Source organism: Drosophila suzukii, chromosome 3, assembly GCF_043229965.1.
Source record: "Drosophila suzukii chromosome 3, CBGP_Dsuzu_IsoJpt1.0, whole genome shotgun sequence".
NCBI lineage: Eukaryota > Metazoa > Arthropoda > Insecta > Diptera > Drosophilidae > Drosophila > Drosophila suzukii.
The window spans coordinates 5,560,404-5,578,379 of record NC_092082.1 but is presented as its reverse complement, the minus strand read 5'-3'; the positions used below and the strand labels follow the sequence as shown (position 1 = coordinate 5,578,379).

Below are 17,976 nucleotides of genomic sequence, written 5' to 3'. Positions count from 1 at the left end.
ACAATAATAACCGTTTAAATAAATTAATGATAATTGAAAACACAAATTTAAACTGGAAAATGAATCCCAACTTAAAAAAAAATTGATCTCAATTAAAAATATAATAAAGCTTCAATATAAATAGGAAATAATGAACAAGCACGTGATAACAATTACATAAATGAACTGTTAAGCTCAAATAAATTGCAGTCAAGTCTTTGAAGGCTAAGTAAGGCTCCCCAACTCCCTCAATCTTCAGATCACGCAAACTCGTTTTGTTAGATGGCTTGAACCGATGTCGAGTTTAATCCCCTTGCTGCTCAATTTATGAATGGGCTGTGACGTATTTATAAATATAACAAATAACAAATACTTTTTGCTAATTTCCTCAAACTGCCCAAGTGTTTGGGGCATGAATCACGCTTGGGGTGGCTATTAATAAAAACGGGTACCAGCTGCTCCCAAAAGATGTGCACCGGCACCTTCCCAACTCCTGGGAGTCATGGATCGATCGGCAGGCTTAAAAATAAGTAACCAAGAGCTCTTAACACAAAATGCCGCCATAAGATCTGGCAGGCGATATGATCGTTTGGGGCTCGCCAGCCGATTCACAGCCGATTCAGAATACCGATCCGAGTCTAACCGGTTTGCCAGCTGTGTGAACCAGGCGGAGAACAGCTGCTCAGGTGCTAAACTTTCGCTGCCAGCGGTCTCTTGTTCTTGGCAGCAGCACAGCACAAGTGCAGCGGCTCAAACCCCAAACCCCCAAAACCCCAGAGCCGAGCTTCATATAAAAACGGCTTTTGGCGCGCGTGCTCAGTCAGTTGCAGATTCGAAACGGAAACGCGCGCGTGCGCCGCAATCGAATTCGATCAAGTATTTGGATTTCAAATTGGATTTTTTCGCCGTTTCGGTCAAGTTCTGAATCACTTGGAGTGACACACATAAGGCAAGGTCGCGGACTACCACATCGTACCCATAAAGTCAATAAATATGGAAGGCCAGGCCAAGCAAGCGTACTTCGTCAATGAGGCATTTACCCACGAAGAACCTCCCCAAGGTGGAGGTGGAGGCGACACGGTGCATCGCCGGAAAAGCGGTGGCAACAAAGAACTCCAGCTGGATGTGGGTGGCTTCAAGAAGGGTCAGGATGCGATGGGGGGATCCAATGATCCACCACCGCCACCCAGCATGGACTTTGATGACATACTCCCCCTGATCGGGGAGTTTGGAAGATATCAAAAGTTGCTGTTCATCTGCATGATACCCTTCTCGTTCTTCGTGGCCTTCGTGTACTTTTCGCAAATATTTCTCACCTTGATACCCGAACAGCATTGGTGTCATGTTCCCGAGCTGGATGCCTTGGATGTGGAGGCCAGGTGAGTTCGCTTTGGATTGAAGAAAATCTCAGGGGGTTTCCCTCGAAAATCTAAGAAGTCAAGGAAAATTACAAGACAAGGCAACTTTAACTCCATGGTTCGGTTATGGCATCCGCAGTTGAGTGCACCTTAGCTCCGTAATTCACGTAATGTGCCCATAAATATTCAAATGTGTTGTGTATTATAATGATCGCAGTTGATTGGTGGCCAGCACACCATACTGTGTGTAAAGTGCAGTAGTCGTAGAAGTCGCCTCAAGTGCTAAACTATAATGAAGACTTTGTAACTATTCAAATGATCATGAATCTATTAGCGGTCAACGCGTTTCAGAACTTTATGATTGCCCACAGCTGTGGGTGCTAAATAACAATAATGACTAAATTAAAGTCAGTTACGGTATGCGGTATTGATCCCATCGATTATTCAATTTAGAGGCTCCAAAATTAACATCTTATATGGTTATCACACAGTGTAAAACGTAAAACAAGCTACATTAAAGGTTCATAAAATTATTGAAGTTTTCATTTAGTCAAATATCTATATCTAGAGTCAACATTTAAATTAAAAAAGAATAAAAGTATTTATGATTCATTATAAACAACTATTCTTTTGGTTACTAAAGACTAAAATTAGAATAATAAGCAATCATAATTTTAATTCGAACTGCTTTAAATAACACCGACTCAAGTATCTCAAAGTTCAAGGTCTCTAAAGAGTTCAATAATTTCAAAGAAATTCCACAAGTTGAGCAACCATGGCATATCATAACCAGAGTAAAAAGGTTTAACAAATAATGGCAATTATTTAATTTCCAACAATCTATTCAAACAATCCCCATCCGGAAGTGTTATTATTGTGCGTAAATGGCAATCTGAAATATGCGGTTCCGTTTTAACTTTCACAAAAAAGCAATTGATCGATCACTATAACTAACAACCAATAGTACCAATCACCTTGGAATCGAAAGGCTAAGGCTAATACCGGTTAAGCCTGCCACTTTGTGAGTGTGAGTGTGCTAAACTAAACTGGATAATTCCAAATTATAAGAATTGGCCACGCGAAAAGATTTGGCCCGCTTTAACCCCCCAACCCCCAAAATTCACGATTCTACTAGTCAAATTATATAAAGTATTTGCAAAGTCTAAAAACCGTGCAGCGCGATTTGAATTGAAAACGAAAAACGAATGAAACGTAACGAAAACGAGTGTTCTGACCAAAGTCATTAGAGCCAAGTTGGCATAGAACGGCCAGTCGGGACGACCTTGGGCCATGATTGGGTTTTCCAGTCAGAGCGGCGGCTTAATAAGGCAAAGAACCTTACTGCGAAAAACGTTCATCTGGATAATTGCCGAACTGCCCGCCGCCCAGTGGCAAGGAGAGGGTTTTCCACTGTGGGTGGTGGGGTGTTGAGGTGGGCCGGTGGGTTGGTGGGTTGGTGGGCCACTTGGGGCAGTTAGATAAGCCAGGTTGGCCGGCCAAATTGTTTAATTAGCAGCAGCGCAGCGTGAACGTTGCGACAACGCAGCAGGTAGCAGCAGCAGCAAAACACAGGTAGCAACAACAACCATCATCAAGACTAATGTTGTGTGGCGGCGATAATGTGAGACCGCCGACTTTACTATGGTCAACTGCCTAGGCTAACGAATTTTAAACACTCTCTTAAAGGGTAACACTAACCTTCCTAAAACATTGCCCACTTAAAACCTATTTCCAGAAAGTATTTGATAGGAACAATTTCATATCTTATTTACAAAAAAACATAATCAAAATCAAAGTTTTCAAATGCATTTGGCTAAAATTAAACTGAGAGATCTGTGTAAAAACCTACATACATTATACATATAAATATTCGAAGAAATATTTTATAGTAATGTTTTAAAATCTTACATTGTCTATCTTAATAGCCCAGTTAAACTCTGCGATTTGTTTCCTATTTTAAGAATGTTAACTCTTAACATTATAGTCTTGTAGGAACATACCACTTTTATTACTACTAAAACGGTTTTACTATCTATCTATAGTATCTAATGCACATCCATAATATTTACCTAATAAAATTTTCAATCTTCGTGAGTCTGGCGGATTATGCAAATAAAAACGATTAATGTCAAAGACTGCTCTCGGTATAATATGATAATTGATTTTTTATGAGCGATGAAGCTTTATACATTTCTTGAATTCATTTATAAATTAAATGCAGCTGATGACATTATAAAACCAAGAATGAGGTTTAAATTGACATAGTTAATGGTATCAAAAGGTCGTAGAGTTCAATTTCATATAACAACATTAATTAGACGCTAATAATTTAATCGACGTGGGAAAATAGGTTGCAGCAGGGAATATGCAAATCCTATTAAAACTAGGGCTATAGTTATTAAAGGAACTGTGAATGGAATTATTTAAATGCTTTGAGTATTACGTGAGTTTTTATATTTTCCGCATAACCACATCCATCATAAAATCACAGCAATCAATCTTGTTAGTACACCAAATGCAAACACTTTAAACCAACCCAAAATGGACAGGTAAAGTGTATCCGAAAACGTTTCAGTCGCAACCGCATTTTCGAGTGCCCCTCAAGATCATGATAATTAAGTTGTCTCGCGTACATACTCGTTTAAAGATATATGTACTTCTGTTGGCTGTTTGTGTGCTCGGTGCAGAAGTGTTGGCCATGGCTTAGAGCGTCTGAGAACTGGAGACAATTCCACACGCCTGACCCTGGATGAGTTAATTGCATAGACCGAAAGATAACCCCCATTTTTCCACCTCTCGTTCCCAGACTGGCGCTTTCCATACCCATGACCAAGGGGGAGTACAACAATTGTTACATGTACGACGTCAACTACACGGAGATACTGGCCCAGGGCAAGGTTATGGCCGATCCCAAGTGGCCGCAGGTCAAGTGTCGCCACGGCTGGTCATATAACTTCACGGAGATCCCCTACTCGACGGTGGCCACCGAACAGAATTGGGTGTGCGACGACGCCGCCCTGCCCACCTACGCCCAGTCCATATTCTTCCTGGGCGCCATCGTGGGTGGACTTCTCTTCGGTTGGGTTGCCGATCGATTCGGACGCATTCCCGCCCTGATCGGCACCAATATGATGGGACTCCTGGCCGGAGTGGGCACTGCGTTTGTCAGCAACTTCTGGCAGTTTGCAGCCATGCGATTCTTTGTGGGATTCGCCTTCGACAACTGCTTCACCATGATGTACATTTTGGGTGAGTTATAGATCTATATCTTTTTTATAAATCAATCTTAGGCGTTATTAGGCCTATTTTCTATTAGGAAGTAACAAATTAAGCCTAATAATCATTTAGAACAAGTAAGCTATTATGGATTTGAAGGGGAAAATGTTAATCTATGAATAATTTGCTATGAGTCACTTCAGGAACAAAGTTAGTTCCTACTCTTGGATAGAACATTTACTAAATATTCTTTGTCTTTTACTTAAATACAACTGGCATGGTTTTATGACTTTTATACTAATGGTAGTTTGCCAAATTACATACGTACACAAAGGTTTTTAAGGAAAGCTTAAAAAGAGATCTGTCTAACATAGATAAGTGTTTAATTACGGTCAAAAACCGATACCAAACTATTAACTAAATTAAATTGTTTTCTATATGTGTTCTGCTCCCCAGTTCTCGAGTACGTTGGTCCCAAATACCGCACCTTTGTGGCCAACATGTCCATAGCTATATTCTTCACTGGTGCCGCCTGCCTTCTTCCCTGGATTGCGTACTTCCTGGCTGATTGGAAGCTCCTGGCCATCGCCACCTCCGCACCGCTTCTGCTGGCCATATTTACCCCGTTTGTGGTGCCAGAATCAGCTCGTTGGTTGGTCTCCCAGGGAAAAGTGGACAAGGCCATTGGAATCCTGAAGAAACTTGAGAAGGGAAATGGTCGTCAGGTGCCCCCTCAAACATATCAGATCTTTGCGGACAGCTGCAAGAGGATGAGGGAACAGGAGGCCCAGAATGGCAGTTACTCCGTACTGGATCTGTTCAAGTCACCACGTTTGCGACGAACCACATTGCTGCTTATTGTTATATGGATGGCTATATCACTCGTATTCGATGGACATGTAAGGAATGTGGGTTCCCTGGGACTGGACATCTTCTTCACCTTCACATTGGCTTGCTTCACGGAACTGCCTGCAGATACCCTCCTTACGGTGATCCTGGATCGCTTTGGTCGCCGTTGGCTGGCCTGCAGCTCCATGGTCCTCAGTGGAGTGTTCAGCCTGTTGGCCACTGTGGTGCCCGTGGGTATTTACTCCGCTGCCTTGGCCATTATGGGTCGATTTTTTGTGAACATCAGCTACAACATTGGCCTCCAGTGGGCTGCGGAAGTGCTACCAACAGTGGTTAGGGCCCAAGCTGTGGCTTTCATCCACATCATGGGCTATGTGGCCAGCATCATAGCTCCATTTGTGGTTTATCTGGCCAACATTTCCCAGGCCTTACCACTCATCATCCTGGGAATTTTGGGAATCATTGGTGGTCTGCTGGCGCTGCTTCTTCCGGAGACTCTTAATCATGTACTACCACAAACCCTGAGCGATGGTGAGGAGTTTGGACGCGGACAAAGCATTTGGGACTTCCCCTGTTTGGCAAAACAGGTGGACGACGATGAGGATGAGAAGAGAAACGCCGACGTGGAGGAGGTGCGATCTCAGGCATTTGTGAGGGGAACCCAGACGGGTGCATCCTTGAATGCTTCCACGGGTGGAGAACTGAGATCCAGTATCCTACGCAGATCGGTCAAGTCACGCAACTCAACGAAGCTGTAGAGGATCAGCTCTAAACCAACTATTAGGTAGCTAATTGTTATAGCAGCCAATAATCTGTAGCTCTGCCTTGCATTTGTAGCATCATGTAGCCTCTAAGTGTCGTTATAGACATTTGTGATACTAGAAATAAGAAATTCTATACGCCTCTCAATAAAGTCAACAATTTCAGCAACATAAGTTTGAATATGTCTCTTAAGTTATTTAAAAACTATTTATTGTCATATTTTAACGTATAGAAGGAAAGACAAATTCAAAATATCCGGTAGATAATGGGTAAAATTCATGTAGATGAGATCCCGGGTTGTAAACCGGAAAGGTAATATTGATTTAGCTTCGAACCCACAACCCAACGTTAAACATTTGACGTGTGCAGAGCTCGCGAACTCTCTTTAATTACTCCAGATAATTATTATGGGTTACAAGATAGCAATAAAGTCATGCAGTGCACCCCTACTATATCCGACAAAATGTCATTTTTACTTCGATCCAATCTCTATTTCACACATTTTTTACTGAGCTAGAAAGATATTAAACTTGTCACGGTCTTTACAAACATATATGTTTTCGTTTGTTTAAACGGAATGCAAATGATTATATATATTTATATAAATGATGCAATATATATATGCCCAACCGTTTATGATCGTCGTTGTTTTCAGCTTTTCCCCAGGTGCAAAATGCAATTAAACGTTGTATGCATTTATTGGCACAAGGGTCAACAACCAAATCCGCACGCAAATATCCGATTGAACTACAAATAAGTGCCGATTTGCCACTTACCTATAAAAGCTGCGCCCTTTTGAGGGCATCCAACCAGTAAAGCCAGAATGGCTTCTTCCTCCGCTTGGCTTGCTCTCATCCTCGGGATCGGGTTCACTGGCGCCCTGGATTTTAATATCCAAACAAATAGCAGCAAACTGTTGACGGTTCTCGACACATCTGCTCCGGTCCAAGAGTTACTATACCACATCGATGTCTGGCGGAATGAGGCGGCCTCCTTGGCTCTGGAAACACCTGCTCCTTCCAATCTGGAGTCCGTCATTCGCTCTGAAGTCGGGGGCGATTGGGAAAGGGGTCGGCTCGTCCTACAATTGGCAAATCAAGCGAGGACCGTGGAGCTCAAGGAGGCCATTTACACAGCCCTTTGGAAAGAGCTTCAGCAGACCAATCAGATCTACGATCCCTCGAAGATCCTGGATTTTTATGTCCAGCTGTCGCTGCATACTGATGTGCCACTCCAACTGATGGAACTGATCTATCGTGCCTTTATCAATCGCAGTGCTCAGTTGTTGGAGGCTCCATTTCACACAAACAGTCGAGAGGCCACTTTTCCGCTGGTAAGCTCTCTGGTCCAACGTCTAACATTCAGCACCTTGGATTATCTGAGGGACATACTTGAAGTTCTCTACGATGCTGTTTTAGCACTCGAAACGCCTTTGAGTGTAGTGCAGCGGCTTGGCAACTTTACGGCCAGCTTGACGCAGTTGGCTCAGGCTAATCTTCAATTACTTAGCAGAGAGGAGCTCAAACGTGGAGATCCGCTGGTGCAACAGGCTTTGCAGAGCAACCTTAGAAATTTACTGAAACAGCCTGGCTTCGAGCAAGAAGTGGAGTCCTCCCTTCAAACAGTAATCTATGCACACCTTCCCAAGGATGAGCAACTCCTGTACACCGCGCGAAAAGTTTGCATCCGCAATGTAACCGATGGGAATTCCTACATATACGAATGCCCGCAGACGTATCTAATATGCAGTAACGTTCGAGATTCTAAGAAGGCTGCCTATTTTATCCAACGTGGGCACAGCAGTGACAGCCGGCCGCAGTTTGCCTTCTACAGCGCGTTCTGGCGGAATCGCTACATCCTAATGGAACCAGCTACTGCAACAGCGAACAATGCCACTAACTCGATCACCAAAAACGTTTACAGCCGCACCAACATTAACTGGTGGCGTGTGGTGTATGGGAATGGAGGAATCTCCTTGTACGATGCAGCCACCGAGAAGTCCGTCCTGTGCGGTGGGGATCCATTGCACTGGGATGGCGAGGAGCATCATGTGTACACCCGTCATGCATCGGAGCTTTCAGCTCATCAGGCGGAGTGCACTTGGGCTCTGGAAGACTGCAGCGAAGCCGCTTAGCTGGAAGTGAGAAGCGATGGTGCAGCCTCAATAACTTTAAATTATTACTATGTTTATTTTGACTAAAAAGGCACATGAGAAAATCCAACTACCTCTGCTGAAAATCCCAGGGTATGCACACAACGCCGTCGGTCAGTACCGAATAGTAGTGGGTTATGTGCAGCTTGCACCCCTGCAGTTCCGCCACCTGCAGCTGGGATAAGTCTTTCAGGGCTGTTATCATCTTGTCTGGGGTGACAGCGTCATCTTTGGTCAAGGATTGCAGCTGCAGCTGCTTTATGCACGAGTCCATTAACTCCTGCTCGACGTGCTTATCTTGGGCGTACTTCTTCATCCGCTCCCGAGCCAGTTCCATATTTACGGAGATGAAGTCTACGAGTATGGAACCCGGACAGGTGGCTGGTGTGATAAACTGACCCGTGGGGCTCACCATCAGGGGACCAGCCTCTGACTCAACCACAATAGTGAACTCCTTGAGCGTTTTCGGCCAGTCCGCCGGATATTTTTGTTTACCTAGGTAATCGCTGAGTGAAGTGGTAACCTTCATGAGGTAGCTTGCGTAGCCCTTGGCCTGTTGCTTGGGCATAAACTTGCGTCGTCCGATCTGAATCTCAAGTAGAACCTGAGCAAGTGTTCGTTCGTACACGGGCACCACCTTTAGATAGGCATCATGATGCGGAATGTTCTTGATGAAGTCAATCCAGGTGTTGAGCACATCGCCGGTGAACAGCATCACATGTCCCTCCAAACTGATGCCCGTGAAGGGAGCAAAGACAACAATGCGTCGTTTTAGGGGAGCCATTTCCACTAAATGAGTGTTGGCCAGTCGCTCGAGCGTCTTCAAGCAGCCGCGATAATGTTCGATGTTCCAACCGCACTCGTAGCGGGCGTCCTGTAGCTCGAGCTTCTCGACCAGCACTTTTTGGAGCTTGTCGATCTCGGCCTGCAAGTCTGCAGTTTCCTTAGAGCGCTGTTTGGCTGTGCCGGCATTCTCCTCCAGCCAGGTGGACAGTACTGGTCGCTTGAAGGCACGTTCCTGAGTTGAGGCAAAAGTTATTTAAGTGGTTTTTAAAAGGAAATAGCTGCTATACTAACATTCTTTAACTGAGATTCGAATTCTGCAAATTCCGTATCGTAGTGATAGTCCTGGCCTGGTTTAAAATCCAAGCCAGAGAAGCCCTTTGCCGGCTCCGGCTGCGCCTTGATGTTCTTCACATACTCCGTGGACAGGTTGCAGGACTCCAGGAGGCCCTGAATGAAGGTCTTGGGATCCCGGGTGCTCTGCCAGTCCGTACGAATCTGGATGAGCTTGAAGGAGTCCCGCTTGTCGGCATCCGAACTGGTGCGCACATAGAACTTGAGCACCTGGGTGTCCCCACTCCGATGCCTGCGTTCGTACAGAGCCTCCAGATGCTCACTTAGCAGTTTCAGGGAGTTCTCGTTGGTGTTCCTCTGCTCAGGATGCTGGGCAAAGAAGTCTGGGTGCACCGCGAAGTAGAAGGGTCTCAGCGCCGTTGTAAGATCTAAAAAGGATCGGTATCACATGATTAGTATCCAAAAGTCGGGGTATATGCAAAAGCACTGACCTTGATTCAGCGATCGACGCAAAAGCAGGAAGTGCCGCCTGCTGGTGACCAATTTCCGGATCTTGGGAACCAGCGACATAGACATTATGTAAGCGGTGGGCGGCGGCACGACCCTGCCCCTCGTCACAGATGGCCAGCATATGGCAACGACTTCTGTGGTCTTAAAATTTTAAGATATAACTTCTGATCTTGAAATTATGAAAGACGGTAAAATTAGTATGACCATTGCGCGAAACGCCAGAAATCTCTTACTATCGAGGTATCAGTGGTGGCAGCTTGTCTGCTTTTCGGATAGTATTGGCTGCTTTATTAAAGATGTTTCCGTAAATAAATTTCGGAATTTGTTTTAATTTTTGGTTTTATTTCAACTAAATAGGCACTACATTAATGTAACACCCAAAATCACAAAATAAAAATTTTAATATAATATATCTATTTCCTAGTTAAACTTATGAACAATATTTGCCAGCACTGCCCGCCGATAGTTCGGATGTGACCAGACTTAGCACAGAATTCCGCATTGTTTACCTCGCTGCCAAAGTTTTTAGCGGAACTCCAATTATTGCAATAAATAATAGTAAAACAAATCTCACATAAATATGACTGCCGTTCCGCCCCCTTCCAACATCTCCACCCTGATGCCATTGGGTGAGTAAAGCTGGTTAAGGTGTACAAACCCACAGTTGCTAACTTTTGCCGGTTCGCCTCTGGGGACTCCTTGCAGAACTGGTGGACAAATGCATCGGCTCCCGCATCCACATCATCATGAAGAACGACAAGGAGATGGTGGGCACTCTTCTGGGATTCGATGACTTTGTAAATATGCTCTTGGACGATGTGACGGAGTATGAGAACACGCCCGACGGTCGCCGCATCACCAAACTGGATCAAATTCTGCTCAATGGCAACAACATCACAATGGTGCGTGCTCCGCTAAATGTTATTTACTTATTTATTAATATTTTTAATTCATTGCAGTTGGTGCCTGGTGGCGAGCTGGCGGAGTAACAAGGTTCCATTTATAAACATAATTAAATTTGTAAAATAAATCAAGACTTTTAATGTGGAATCGTACATATGTTAATCTACAGAGGTATGTTAAGCGCTAACAGTGGTCTAACGGTTAACAGGAGTTTTTAAAAGCGGTTGGATTTAAAAAGGTTGATTTTTTAATTGTTTGTGTGATTTGGAAATGCATATTTGAACATTTTTTCTGGCAGATGTTTATTGAAATGTACTGCAAAGTAATGAAAACTAAAAGTTAAACGGGTAAAAAGTTGTATTAAAAGTTTTGAAAATATTTCAAAACCTTTTATATGTGAAAGATAATAAGTTTTGACTTTAAATGTGAAATACTGTACTATATTGAAGCTAAACCGTAAGAAAACTATAAAATCATGACTTTCTTTTATTAATAGATCAAAGCCTAAAACCTGATTGTACTATTTTATGAAGTGAGCATTAACCAAACAAGGTGAAACTGTCTAGAACTTTCTCAATGAAATGCAATCACTTTTGGAAACTCAAATGTTAGGTTTAATTTTTAAGGCCTTTCCGTTAACACTTAACAGCCATTTATGCTCTGGCGGTCATGCAAAGAAGGCGCATGCGCTCAACCCCCCAAATCGAGGGTCTCAGCGATACAGCAGTCAACATGTGCCATAAATATTAACCGCTTTTCCCTCCTGGCCGTGCGTGTGGGTGCACTGTGCTCTCCGCAGTACCGCTCTGCGTTCTCCCGCTTCCGTTCGGCACCTCCAGCGCTCAGTACGGCACCAGGCTTCGACGGAAGTGGAACAAACCAAGCGGAAACAGACTCACGCGACAACCAAACCGAACTCGAATATGGAAAACTTTTTCCCTGAGCCAATATAGCACTGATAAACGCAACTCGGAGTGAACTTTATGAATGGTCATGACTAATTGTAGTCGCCCAACGGCAACAGCACCAGCATTCGTTGTGTGAGCCCCAATGGTGGAGGTTCCCCCGTTTTCAAACGAAAGATTTCAGTATCTCGGTATCTGTATCTGTCGGTGTCTCATTTGAGCGGCTCGAATGATCCGCCTGTAATTATGACTGCGTGAAGAAATCAATAAGAGGAGGATGGCCAGCAAGCCCATGAGCACCAGCTGCCAAAGCATTGCAACGGCGGCCAGCAGTGCGGCCACCACGGCGGCGGCGGTGTCCATATCGGCCTCCAATGCCACCTCCGTGGGCTCCCTCATCGCCGCCGCCTGCCAGCAGCAGCAGCAGCAACATCCCCACCAGCAATATGCACAGTCCCAGCAGCAACACCTCTATCAGACGCATCAGCAATCATCGCACTATGTCAATGGCACCGGCAGTTTGGGAAGGCTCAAGTTCCACAAGAGTCTCGATGCCAGCGACGAGGAAATCGAGTATGCGCAGGTATGTCCAAGTGGCCAAGTATCTAAGTGCTGGTCGGAATGGTCTCCGGAATGAATTCAATTGTGCCCCACACTGAGTCATAATAATGCGACAAGGTCCTGCAGTGCTGGCTCAATTGAATTTATCTTGTGGGTGGTGGGTGAATGATGGTGGTTGCTGTTGAGTTTCTTGTCGAGTGGGTGCTCTTGGGGGTGGTTTGTGCCGCCCAGCTCCCACATCGGTGCAATGGCTGCCCCCTCAGCTGTTTAACCTCCCGGCCGGGTCGTTATGCATAGTTTACGCTTCGCCAGGCAACCTCAACAGCCGCCAACAACCGCCGTCGTCGATCAAGTGTTAATAATTCAATGCCCCGGAAATAGTCATATATTGGAAAGTATCGTACACCCAGGGAGATGATGGGCCCCTGGTAGGGCCTTGACTTTGGCCCAGGCAATTAGAAGAATTAACCAGTTGGATTAATTTATGGGTCGCTGAACGTACGTTTATACGCATGCTATACTCTCCATGGCTCTATGGTAAATGCGGACATCACGCTATATTTGATAGCAAAGTCATGATAAGTAATAAATATTTGCAAAAAAAATTAGGTTTGTTTTTTAGAAAGAAGTAGTAATTTAGCCATTCAATCAACATAATTCTGCCTGCAATTAACCTTAACCAGCTAAAATTATAGTTAATTTTCTTTCATTTCCTAATCTTGCATTAAACAAAAACAGTATCGAATTTGAATGACCTAAGAAAAATAGTCTCTCATGCACGACTTATATTTAAGTCTACCATAATTTCAATCTTTTTCTTCTTGATTCCCGTCTTTTAATAAAAACCTTTACAATTTTTATATGTATAATACCACACAATTTGCACTTCCTTGCCGATGGCATTATAGCCGGCGGGAGGTCTATTGCAAAGCCTTTCAAGCCAGTTATTACGCTCTACGCAATAGAACATTAATGAAAGAGCAGTGTGGTATATCTATATAGTTATCATTTTGTATCTGGGCCGCTGTGCTTTTTATTAAAAATTATTTTAACTTACAAAAAGTGGAATTTAAAGTGTTACTCCATTGCATGTTTTCTGATAACAAATTGTTTTAATATATATTTTTTATTTTTATAAATTTTAAAAGCAAGACTTAGTCTTGGTCATTTCCTCTTTTCTATGTGTGAATACAAAAAATATTAGTTTTCTTACTCTATTACCAGCTTACTAATTTATGGGTTCGGTCTGCATGGTATTATTTTGTCCGCACCTGTATTCTGGGTTGGTTTGCTTTTCTCCCGCCCGGTAGCTATCTTTTTAGGGGGGCAGTGAAAGTGTTGCCTGCTGGGGGCTTCATCCTGTATTCATAGAAATGCTTTCAATAAAAGCAGGAAGAACAGTGAGGACGAAGGAATGGGCTTGGCAAACATCGTTTTGATGGTTTGCACCCCCAAACCTGGCGGCTATTCGGTGTGCCACATTGCTTAGACGTGCAAATACCCGGAAGTGCTAACGATAGTTTAGCATACAAGCTTTTCACTTTCACCTCAAATCAACACGTTTCTTTCACAGAAAGAGAGCATAGTGAGATAATGGTCAAGCTGGTCTTTACTTAGGTATTTAGTTTTTATTAAACAAGTTTTGTTTCTTGTAAAAAGGGTAAATATTTAATTGGAGCTAGCAATGATAATATTGTGTTATATATTTTCCAGCTATCTCGTTCTACCCACATCCTGGGACGCCATAAGTCGGAGCGGTTTCTGGCCTCCAATCCGGATGAGGACCGAAGACGCCGCACCATAATCGTGGAGAAGAAGAACAATTCGTATGGGTTCACACTCCAGAGCTACGGAATCCACTACAAACGGGACGAGGAGCTGGAAATGATAACATACGTGGACTATGTGGAGTACGGTGGTCCAGCATATCGCTCTGGAATGCGGGAGGGCGATGTAATCCTCTCCATCAACGGCAAAGATATGGAGAAGGCGGACCACAAGACCATCGTCGAGTTCATCAAGCAATGTGACACCAGAATGCGAATGGTAGTTCTTTTTGAGGACTGTGTGAGGAAGGTAGAGTATCGTTAGGACAAAATATGGATTTTTCAATACATATAGAACCATGATAAATAACAAATATATATTCCCCCAGGTGGATCTCCACATGCGCTACATCCAACTGCAGAGCTTGTTGCAGCAAAAGATGAACGAGCTGGAGAGGGTTCATTTAAGAGAGCGGGAATTGTTGGAGGGCAAGTGGAAGACGCACAGTTTGCCAGCCCGGAAGAAGGCCAATGCGAACACTTCGCCCAGCGATGGAGAAGGTATTTCCCCTACGGAAGTGGGTGGTGAAACGGGCTTTTATCGTCCAGCCCTGTCCACAGAGGACGTGCCTAACATAGCGGCCCGCCAGCAGGGAGTGGGTGGACCAGGAATCATCCCACCTCCCGCTCAGTTTATGCTCACCTACCACTACCTAGATCCCACTTACCGATACGTCCTGCGACCCACCCACGGCAGCTCAGAGGATTATATTGATGGCCTTGGCCTCCAGAGGAGCAGCAGCGATCACCAGCAACCGGCACAGCGATATATACTCCAGCGAACCGAATCCGTGGATACGAATTCGATGACTCAAACTCAAACAACAGCCACGGCTCCTACTCAATATCACACCGCCACTGGTGGCTCGGTGAAGCCACCGGCACCACCACCTCGAACCTGTGAAAAGCACAAGCCCCCGGCTAAACCACCAAAAACTGAGAAGGAAAAATCCACCGGGAAGCATTATCATGTGGGACACTCCTGCAATCCCTGCCTGGGACACTTTCGCTGGAAGTCGGCGGAAAAATCTGCGGTTCCCGCACCAGATAACGTAAGCTTAGATGCCTATGATCTGGCCAGTCCCTGCTGCGATACGCATTGTGTACCAACGAGAAGACGCCATCGCCAGCACAAGGAGCACACGCATAAGCACAAGCACCGGGAAAGGGAGCGGGTGGAGAACAAGGAGCAGAGGGTCAGACCCAAGTCCACATCCCATGCCTCGCCCAATGCCAATGGAGGTGCAGGAAATGCAGGAACCGGGCATCACCACCATCATCATCATCACCATCACAGCCATGAGCAGCAGCAGCAGCAGCAACAACAACAGCAGCAAATGCAGGCAGTTCCCCACCATCATCACTATTCCCACCAGGTGCAGAACCCCTGTCAGGTGCAATCCCAATCCGGCAGCACCCGCTCTCGGTACTTTGACTTGGCCTCCGGATTGGCCAGCCATTGCAGCTTGCATTCCTGCACCTCGAGTGAGTTTGCCCCAGGGGATACTGCTTCGTACACCACTTCCATCAGCACGGATACCTTGTTTTGGGACCCCAAAAGCGAAGCGGGTCAATCCCGACAGCACTCCACAAAATCAAGGCAATCTTACGAGCAGCAACCACAACAGCAACAGCAACAGCAACCACCACACCAGCAGCAGCAACAACCACACCAAGGTCACCACCACCATCATCATCATCAAGGGGATTACCACCAGCGGTATCATGTGACCGCCAACCAAATGCAGCCCCAGCAGATCTATCCCAATACTATAGCTTATGTTCAAAAACCCAAATCCTGGGACAATCTCGCCAACAAGGCGGGCTATAATGTTGGTTACGGTTACCTTGACACAGTGGCTGTAAAACCAGCCATTAAAATGCAGATTGCCCAGCAGCGACACTCGATGCCGCGAAGGAATCCGTACGGGAGATTCTCCACTTACGGGGATGTCGAGAACTATGCCCCACCGCCCACCGAGTTCGTGGGTGAGCTGACCACCACCACAACCACTACGATTACGGCCAAGTCCACGGAGGAGCTGTTGACCGCCTGCGATTGCTTGACGCCCCAGCAACAGGCTGCTATTAAGGCGGCCCAGTACCAGCTCAGCCAAAATCAGAAGCTGACCCACCAGAACTCCTGCCAGATGGGATACTACTCGCACCTGCCCCGTCCCACCACGGATGTGGGCACCTCCACTACCAGTCAGCAGGTGCACGGGGCAGGAGATGTCCAGACGACGTCAGAGGCCACCAGATTGTAGATTGTCTCGGCTGCAGAGAGATCCAACCAGGAACCGTCTCATGAATAATAAAAGTGCACCATGAGTTGAATAGGAAGACTTCCAGAGTTAAATAGGTATTAAAACAGTTTTAAAATCAAACAATTAGATTTAAAATGAGTACTGAGTTAAATGAGCGTAGAAAGAATTTTTTAATAGTATTTATTTTTACAGAATATGGAACTCAACACGATATTAAAATTGTAACCTAATTAAATATTGGCACTTTAAAATAGTCTGTTGTTTTGACTATCAAGTTATACTCGAAAATTCAAAATTATGTATTTTTCATAAAATTCGGTTAAGCCAAAGAGTGAAATATTAGTTAATTAAATATTTTAGAGTTTGACTGTAGGAGTGAATGAAATGTTTAGCTAATTATTTGGTATCCATATTTAGTTAATGAAGTAGGTGGTATTAAAGTAAAAAAATATAAGAATTTAGTACACATTTTAAACTGTACTTATGTAAATCAACTCAAACGCTCAACCTACGATTAACTTGATTCAACCACTCATGAGTGCACTCACATTCAGCTCCATTCGCGTCTTAAAAACCGAACATCGAAATCATTTGAAATGGTAAACGAAGCCAAATTTTAAACGTTTAACTCAAACAGACAAAATATAAAAATATAGCTTAACTATTCGAATATATGTACAGTGAGTTTCACAGGTATAAGATAAATATTTAGCATCCAAAAATCGCAAGACAATACAGAGAGTTAAGCAGAATAGAAGATACTTCTAAGAGTAGATGATTCAAAAATTAGTACACCTTAAGATCTATACGAATTACAAATTTATAGCTATCTTATGTATGTGAAACTCACTTTATATATATGCGATATAACTAGGACGCATTGACGTTTAGATTTTTGGATTTATTGAAAGACTGAAAAGCCACGCGCATATTCCAAATGAGAGAAAAATCTGGCGTCTTGTAATGATATAGGATTACATATATATCTGTACATGCCATATAATATGGTTAACCTATCATGCAACTAGATACTGTTTTACATGTAGCATATACACACACATAAGCATATATATATTTATTGTATACTGTGTCCGAACAATGTAATTTATTTCATTGTGATAGTGAAAGAGCAGGCACTAAAAACCGCAACAATTTTAGTCGCAATTTTATCAAGCAACCAACCAAATATAATTTAAAACGCTTTTATGTAACGCGAAATGTAAATGTTATTGTACTTTATGTATTGCAATAAAACTCAAAAAATGTGTTCATGTAGTGTGACCCCTAGAAAAAAAACCAAAATATGATGAGTTTTCAAAATTGTAGAGGTTTGGTTTTTATGTACTTTAAAAAAATGGGAGTTTTTGAACTTATTTACTTAATCTCATAACATTTTTTGTACAACACTTTCTATTAGCCGAATTGAAATATTTATATTAACCTGTCGTAGATCGAGATATTACGTGATATCGTTTAAAAACTATTTTTTTTTATTATTCGAAAATATTGAGTTAAGGGTAAGTGGAGACTTTTGGAACACCCCAGTCGAAAAGTCAGCTGTTTATATGGAAAGTGCCGCCGCCTAGCGTTACATTTTGGCATTTTTCAACC

The 17,976-nt window shown here is 43.8% G+C and overlaps 6 protein-coding genes across 7 annotated transcripts in view; 5 read left to right on the top strand and 1 right to left on the bottom strand.

The window, feature by feature from the left end:
• LOC108012509 (larval cuticle protein 65Ab1) overlaps nucleotides 1-17,976 on the top strand; it is a 218,541-nt gene that overhangs the window by 121,275 nt on the left and 79,290 nt on the right. The window lies entirely within an intron of this gene.
• Nucleotides 765-6,337, top strand: LOC108013312 (organic cation transporter protein). The gene is made up of 3 exons (XM_017079104.4): nucleotides 765-1,358; nucleotides 4,144-4,586; nucleotides 5,010-6,337. The coding sequence occupies exons 1-3, from the start codon at nucleotides 973-975 to the stop codon at nucleotides 6,158-6,160; spliced, it is 1,980 nt and encodes a 659-aa protein (XP_016934593.3). The 5' UTR covers nucleotides 765-972; the 3' UTR covers nucleotides 6,161-6,337.
• On the top strand, nucleotides 6,945-8,386 carry LOC108013314 (uncharacterized). Its single transcript, XM_036814715.3, has one exon. It carries the CDS (start codon nucleotides 6,988-6,990, stop codon nucleotides 8,296-8,298), a length of 1,311 nt encoding a protein of 436 aa, XP_036670610.3. The 5' UTR covers nucleotides 6,945-6,987; the 3' UTR covers nucleotides 8,299-8,386.
• On the bottom strand, nucleotides 8,330-10,096 carry LOC108013313 (T-cell activation inhibitor, mitochondrial). Its single transcript, XM_017079105.4, has 3 exons — nucleotides 9,885-10,096; nucleotides 9,394-9,821; nucleotides 8,330-9,334 (listed from the first exon to the last, which is right to left on the bottom strand). Exons 1-3 carry the CDS (start codon nucleotides 9,967-9,969, stop codon nucleotides 8,387-8,389), a joined length of 1,461 nt encoding a protein of 486 aa, XP_016934594.4. The 5' UTR covers nucleotides 9,970-10,096; the 3' UTR covers nucleotides 8,330-8,386.
• Nucleotides 10,373-10,953, top strand: LOC108012698 (U6 snRNA-associated Sm-like protein LSm5). The gene is made up of 3 exons (XM_017078126.4): nucleotides 10,373-10,532; nucleotides 10,609-10,805; nucleotides 10,863-10,953. The coding sequence occupies exons 1-3, from the start codon at nucleotides 10,484-10,486 to the stop codon at nucleotides 10,890-10,892; spliced, it is 276 nt and encodes a 91-aa protein (XP_016933615.1). The 5' UTR covers nucleotides 10,373-10,483; the 3' UTR covers nucleotides 10,893-10,953.
• ssp6 (short spindle 6) lies at nucleotides 11,471-17,632 on the top strand. Its single transcript, XM_036815638.3, has 3 exons — nucleotides 11,471-12,294; nucleotides 13,986-14,348; nucleotides 14,428-17,632. Exons 1-3 carry the CDS (start codon nucleotides 11,989-11,991, stop codon nucleotides 16,363-16,365), a joined length of 2,607 nt encoding a protein of 868 aa, XP_036671533.3. The 5' UTR covers nucleotides 11,471-11,988; the 3' UTR covers nucleotides 16,366-17,632.

What these genes read in the sequence shown, in the direction of transcription:
- LOC108013314 (XM_036814715.3), top strand. Translation starts at nt 6,988, where the DNA reads ATGGCTTCTTCCTCCGCTTGGCTTGCTCTCATCCTCGGGATCGGGTTC.
- ssp6 (XM_036815638.3), top strand. Translation starts at nt 11,989, where the DNA reads ATGGCCAGCAAGCCCATGAGCACCAGCTGCCAAAGCATTGCAACGGCG. An exon ending in AGGAAATCGAGTATGCGCAG is followed by an intron (nt 12,295 to 13,985) that starts GTATGTCCAAGT and finishes TATATTTTCCAG; the next exon opens with CTATCTCGTTCTACCCACAT. An exon ending in TTGAGGACTGTGTGAGGAAG is followed by an intron (nt 14,349 to 14,427) that starts GTAGAGTATCGT and finishes ATATTCCCCCAG; the next exon opens with GTGGATCTCCACATGCGCTA.
- LOC108013313 (XM_017079105.4), bottom strand. Translation starts at nt 9,969, where the DNA reads ATGTCTATGTCGCTGGTTCCCAAGATCCGGAAATTGGTCACCAGCAGG. An exon ending in GCGTCGATCGCTGAATCAAG is followed by an intron (nt 9,822 to 9,884) that starts GTCAGTGCTTTT and finishes GATCCTTTTTAG; the next exon opens with ATCTTACAACGGCGCTGAGA. An exon ending in TCGAATCTCAGTTAAAGAAT is followed by an intron (nt 9,335 to 9,393) that starts GTTAGTATAGCA and finishes GCCTCAACTCAG; the next exon opens with GAACGTGCCTTCAAGCGACC.
- LOC108013312 (XM_017079104.4), top strand. Translation starts at nt 973, where the DNA reads ATGGAAGGCCAGGCCAAGCAAGCGTACTTCGTCAATGAGGCATTTACC. An exon ending in GCCTTGGATGTGGAGGCCAG is followed by an intron (nt 1,359 to 4,143) that starts GTGAGTTCGCTT and finishes TCTCGTTCCCAG; the next exon opens with ACTGGCGCTTTCCATACCCA. An exon ending in CACCATGATGTACATTTTGG is followed by an intron (nt 4,587 to 5,009) that starts GTGAGTTATAGA and finishes TCTGCTCCCCAG; the next exon opens with TTCTCGAGTACGTTGGTCCC.
- LOC108012698 (XM_017078126.4), top strand. Translation starts at nt 10,484, where the DNA reads ATGACTGCCGTTCCGCCCCCTTCCAACATCTCCACCCTGATGCCATTG. An exon ending in CTCCACCCTGATGCCATTGG is followed by an intron (nt 10,533 to 10,608) that starts GTGAGTAAAGCT and finishes GACTCCTTGCAG; the next exon opens with AACTGGTGGACAAATGCATC. An exon ending in ATGGCAACAACATCACAATG is followed by an intron (nt 10,806 to 10,862) that starts GTGCGTGCTCCG and finishes AATTCATTGCAG; the next exon opens with TTGGTGCCTGGTGGCGAGCT.